At 43.5% G+C, this 4,243-nt stretch overlaps 1 protein-coding gene across 1 annotated transcript in view; it reads right to left on the reverse strand.

The window, feature by feature from the left end:
* The window catches only part of PKD2 (polycystin 2, transient receptor potential cation channel), a 57,194-nt gene extending 56,793 nt beyond the window's left edge, over window positions 1-401 (reverse strand). The window contains exon 1 of the mRNA XM_004390147.1: window positions 13-401. Coding sequence (XP_004390204.1) covers window positions 13-401 — 389 coding nt within the window. The remainder of the gene's footprint in view (window positions 1-12) is intronic.
* Between the last annotated feature and the right edge of the window lie 3,842 nt (window positions 402-4,243).

Here is a 4,243-nt window from a genome sequence, read left to right on the forward strand (position 1 = left end):
CCATCAGCCGGCCTGGGCCCGCCGCTCTGGGCGCCGGCTGCCGCTTCGCGTCCCCGGGCTCCTGCGGCTGCACGCGACTTGAGTTCACCATCGCGCTCACTGGCGCCCAGCGCGCCTTTGCGCTGCGCCGCGCTCGGCGCTGCCCGCGGCAGGAGCCATGTTCCTTTCTTCCCGGGGCCCGCCGCCTCCTGCTCCCCGCCCCCGACAGCCCTGCATTCCCGCTGCCCTCGCCCGCCCCCTCGGCCCGCCTCCCCTTGCCTCGCCTGGCCTCGCCCAGCGGCCTCGGCGCGCGACGGGGGGAGGCGCGAGGATGCCGCCCCCGCGGCCGGCGCTTGTCGAGCGGCGCCTGGGCCCTCGTTCCAAGTGGAGTCGGATCCTGGGCGCGGGCGCACGCATTCCATTCGGATGGAAGGGCTTGGGAAGGAAGGGAGTCGCTGACCCACCCGCCCGCCTGTGAGCAAAAGGCTCCTGGAGCTGTCGTTGTCTGCCTGACTGATACAATGCTAGGGTTTCCCGTTAACCGCTAGCCACTTCTGCCTCTGTTTACCAAAGTGGGGAGAGAAAGAGGAAACCCTTTGTGGGATGATGTGAATTAGCGAAATCCAGACTGAGCTGAAGTCTCCAGCATGGGCAAAGAAATTTTTCCCTCATTTGGAAACTACTATGCGGACTTCTTTTGCCCCCAGCGGCCCTCCTCGCCCTGATTCGGCTGCGTTTTTGATGGTTTCATCAATCTTCGGTTGGTTCCTCTCTCCGCACATGTTGGGGAGTGCAAGGATTGAGCCTTGGGCCTCTCAGATCTGCTGGTGCCCCCAGCCTGACCTCATTCCACCACTACCAGCGCCCTCCCCGCCTCTCCCGATACCTGTGGCCAGCACTGACCTCTGGGTAATAGAATCCTACATCAGACCACAGGTCCACGACTTTATTTCGATTCTACAGAACACATGCAACTTTATGCTCTGTAGTTGCCTCAAAGTTCACTTATCTAAACTAAATTTATTATCTTTTCCCTCTTCTTTTGAACCTGCTTCACCTCCTATAACCCCAGTTGAGGGGTGAAGGTTTATATCATCACTGTGCTGCTCACTTCCCAAGCTACACTAGCTACTGTCCTACACATCATCTTCACCAAATCTTGTTACTTCTGTCCGACAAATGTCTCTCGATAAGACCTCTGTTTCTCATTCCTGTTGTCAGTGGTTGAGTCCAGTGCCTTATCTTGCGTATTTTTTATTCCACATTAGAGTAACAGGTCTGTCAGTTCTGCATTCCACTGTTTCCAGAATTAGACTCCAGAATCAGGGAACCAACAAATAAAGCTGGACTAGAAAATTGGAGCATGTAAGGCATGGTAGATAACGCTAGAAAAGTAACTTGGGAACAGATTATGAAAATTTACTAAACCAAATTATGGAAATTAAATGTTATCCTTTATACTATTGGAAGCCCACAGACATTTCTAAGCATCAATGTGACATGAACGGCTCTGATTCTGGAGTTGCTTATTGGTCCACTTGTGAGGATTTTTGTTTTGTTTATGTTGAGGTGTAATCCATAGTGAATGCTGTAGTCTTTGATCTTTATCAGTAAGTGCTTGAAGTCCTCTTCACTTTCAGCAAACAAGGTTTGTCATCGGCATATCTCAGGTTGTAATGAGTCTTCCACCAATCCTGATGCCATTTTCTTCTTCACATAGGCCAGCTTCTCAGATTGTTTGCTCAGCATACAGATTGAATAAGTATGGTGAAAGGATACAACCCTGATGCACACCTTTCCTGATTTTAAACCATGCAATATCCCCCTGTTCTGTTCAAACAACTGCCTCTTGGTTTATGTACAAGTTTCATATGAGCACAATTAAGTGTTCTAGAATTCCCATTCTTCTCAATGTTATCCATAATTTGTTATGATCCATACTGTCAAATGCCTTTGCATAGTCAATAAAACACAGGTAAACATCTTTCTGATATTCTCTGCTTTCAGCCAAGATCCATCTGACATTAGCAATGATATTCCTCATTCCACATCGTCTTCTGAATCCAGCTTGAATTTCTGGCAGTTACCTGTCGAAGTACTATGCATGGTAAGTAACTATTATTTTAGTTAGAATGTACAAACAAAACAAAATATTATTTGAAGAGATCATTCATGGAGTTATCTCATTGGAGGGGATCTAAATAACAATGTTGTGTGCCATTGAGTCAATTCCAACTCATATCGACCCTATAGGACAAGGGACAACTACCCCATAGGGTTTCATAGGCTGTAATCTTTACGGGAGCATATCGTCTGGTCTTTTCTCCCATGGAGTGGCTGGTGGGTTTGAACCTTTGGTTAGCAGCCCAACGCTTTAACCATTGTGCCACCAGGGCCCCTTTAAATAACAATAGCGGGGAAAATATAATTTTGTATAAGTCAGTAGTGAAGGCTTTCAATACAAGAAGAGGTTCAGAAGAGAGGTTATAGGTTGAAGTGAGTGGGGGAGGTAGGCAGGGTCATATCATGGAAGGCCTCATGCATAACAAAAAATATAGACTTTATTCTGTAGTTAATATAAATAATAATAAGCATTTTTTAATAGTATAAATTATTTAAAACAAAATCTGGCAACATTCTTCCTGAGACTGTACCTTCATCCCCCTAAAAAATTCAGATTGATTGAAAACATTACCACACATACATAATTCAGAGTTAGATGCATGCTTAACCGAAATTTTAGTTACAAATCATTGCCCAAAAAAAGTGATTTAAAAAAAACACATAGAGAAATTTGTTTAATATAATTTGGATAGTATTGAGCCCATTGCCTCTTAAATCATGTATTCCAGAAGTTTCACCATTAATTTCAATCTTTGTCTTCAGAAACCCTTCACAGGGCCATCCAAAATGCTTCCCGCTCTAATACCTACCCTTTCTTTTTTGGTTACTAATGTTTCTTTGTGATTGTTTTCCTCAACATCTTTTTAGAACTCTCAGCGTTTGCTCCAGCAGGCCCTAAGGCTATAAATTTCTTTCTCTACCCACAGAATTCCTTCCTTTAATACCCATTTTAAAACTCTATTTCTCATAAGAAGTTTTCCCCTTTTTGGATAAGTGAGATGCACAAACTTGTACTTTTCTTCACCTGATTGGCACAATCATGCTGTCATATCAAAATTTTCAGTAACCTATAGGGTCCAAAATATAGTGTGGGATAACATCACTTGGATGCTGTTTGGTTTTATTTCATCTGTGTGGTAGGTTCTTCTATACAAGCCCCACCTTTTAATGCCACAGTGGACATTCAGAGAAGCCATTTGACAAGGCAACCTTAAAAACAGCCCAGTCTAATTTAATACTTAATATTCTCCACAACTCTAACTTCTGTATTATTAGAGTGGTCAGCCTCCTGTTTTGCTATCCTTTTCCAGTCTGAATTGATGAAACAGACAAGAGCTGAAGTTGGTCCTGCAGTCTCCACCTTCAAAAAGAAATCCAAAAGAAGTTCCCGGCATGTGTGGCATTGCTTAGCAATCCACCCAAACAAACATGTTTCTCCCTCAGTTTTTTTCCCAGTCCTTATTTATTCAAGAATGTTGTAAAATAAACTTTTTACCACTTGACAACTGAAATCATTAGAAGAAAATTTGGTGTTTTGGGCTTTATAAGAAGAACTGCTAACCATAGTAAAACTTGTACTTTATTTTATTTCTCATTTTACTGCCCTAGTAATGCAAGGCTAGGGTTTGTGGTATTCTTCTTCATGGTTTGGATTGGACTGAATGTGTCCCTGCCTCTGTGAGGGTTATCTTGGCACCACTATTGGTTGGCACTGTGATCTTGATGATCTAACCTTTCTGTCTCAGTTTCCTTCTCTGTATAATGAGGTTAAATACTTGCCTTACAAATCTCCCACAGAATTCTTATTGAAAATATGAGGGAATATTAATAAATTCATCAAACACTTATTGAGTACCCACTAGATGCCAGGAACCGTGTTAGATTCTGGGGAAACAAACACATAATCCCTACCTTCATGTGGCTCAAATCTTGTAAATAGACTGCCTGGAAACATTGCCAAGCCCTCTTCTATACCCCATAAAGATTTATGAATCTTTCTAAACTCACACATTGTCTGCTTCAGGAACTTTCCTTAGCTACAGTCCCCAACCATATATTGAAAATATATGTTATCACAGTTGTCTCCCTGGGTAGAATGTAAGCTCCAGGAGAGGCAGAGGCCCTTACTTATTTGGTTTGT

Source organism: Trichechus manatus, unplaced genomic scaffold (genome assembly GCF_000243295.1).
Source record: "Trichechus manatus latirostris isolate Lorelei unplaced genomic scaffold, TriManLat1.0 scaffold00286, whole genome shotgun sequence".
Classification (NCBI taxonomy): domain Eukaryota; kingdom Metazoa; phylum Chordata; class Mammalia; order Sirenia; family Trichechidae; genus Trichechus; species Trichechus manatus.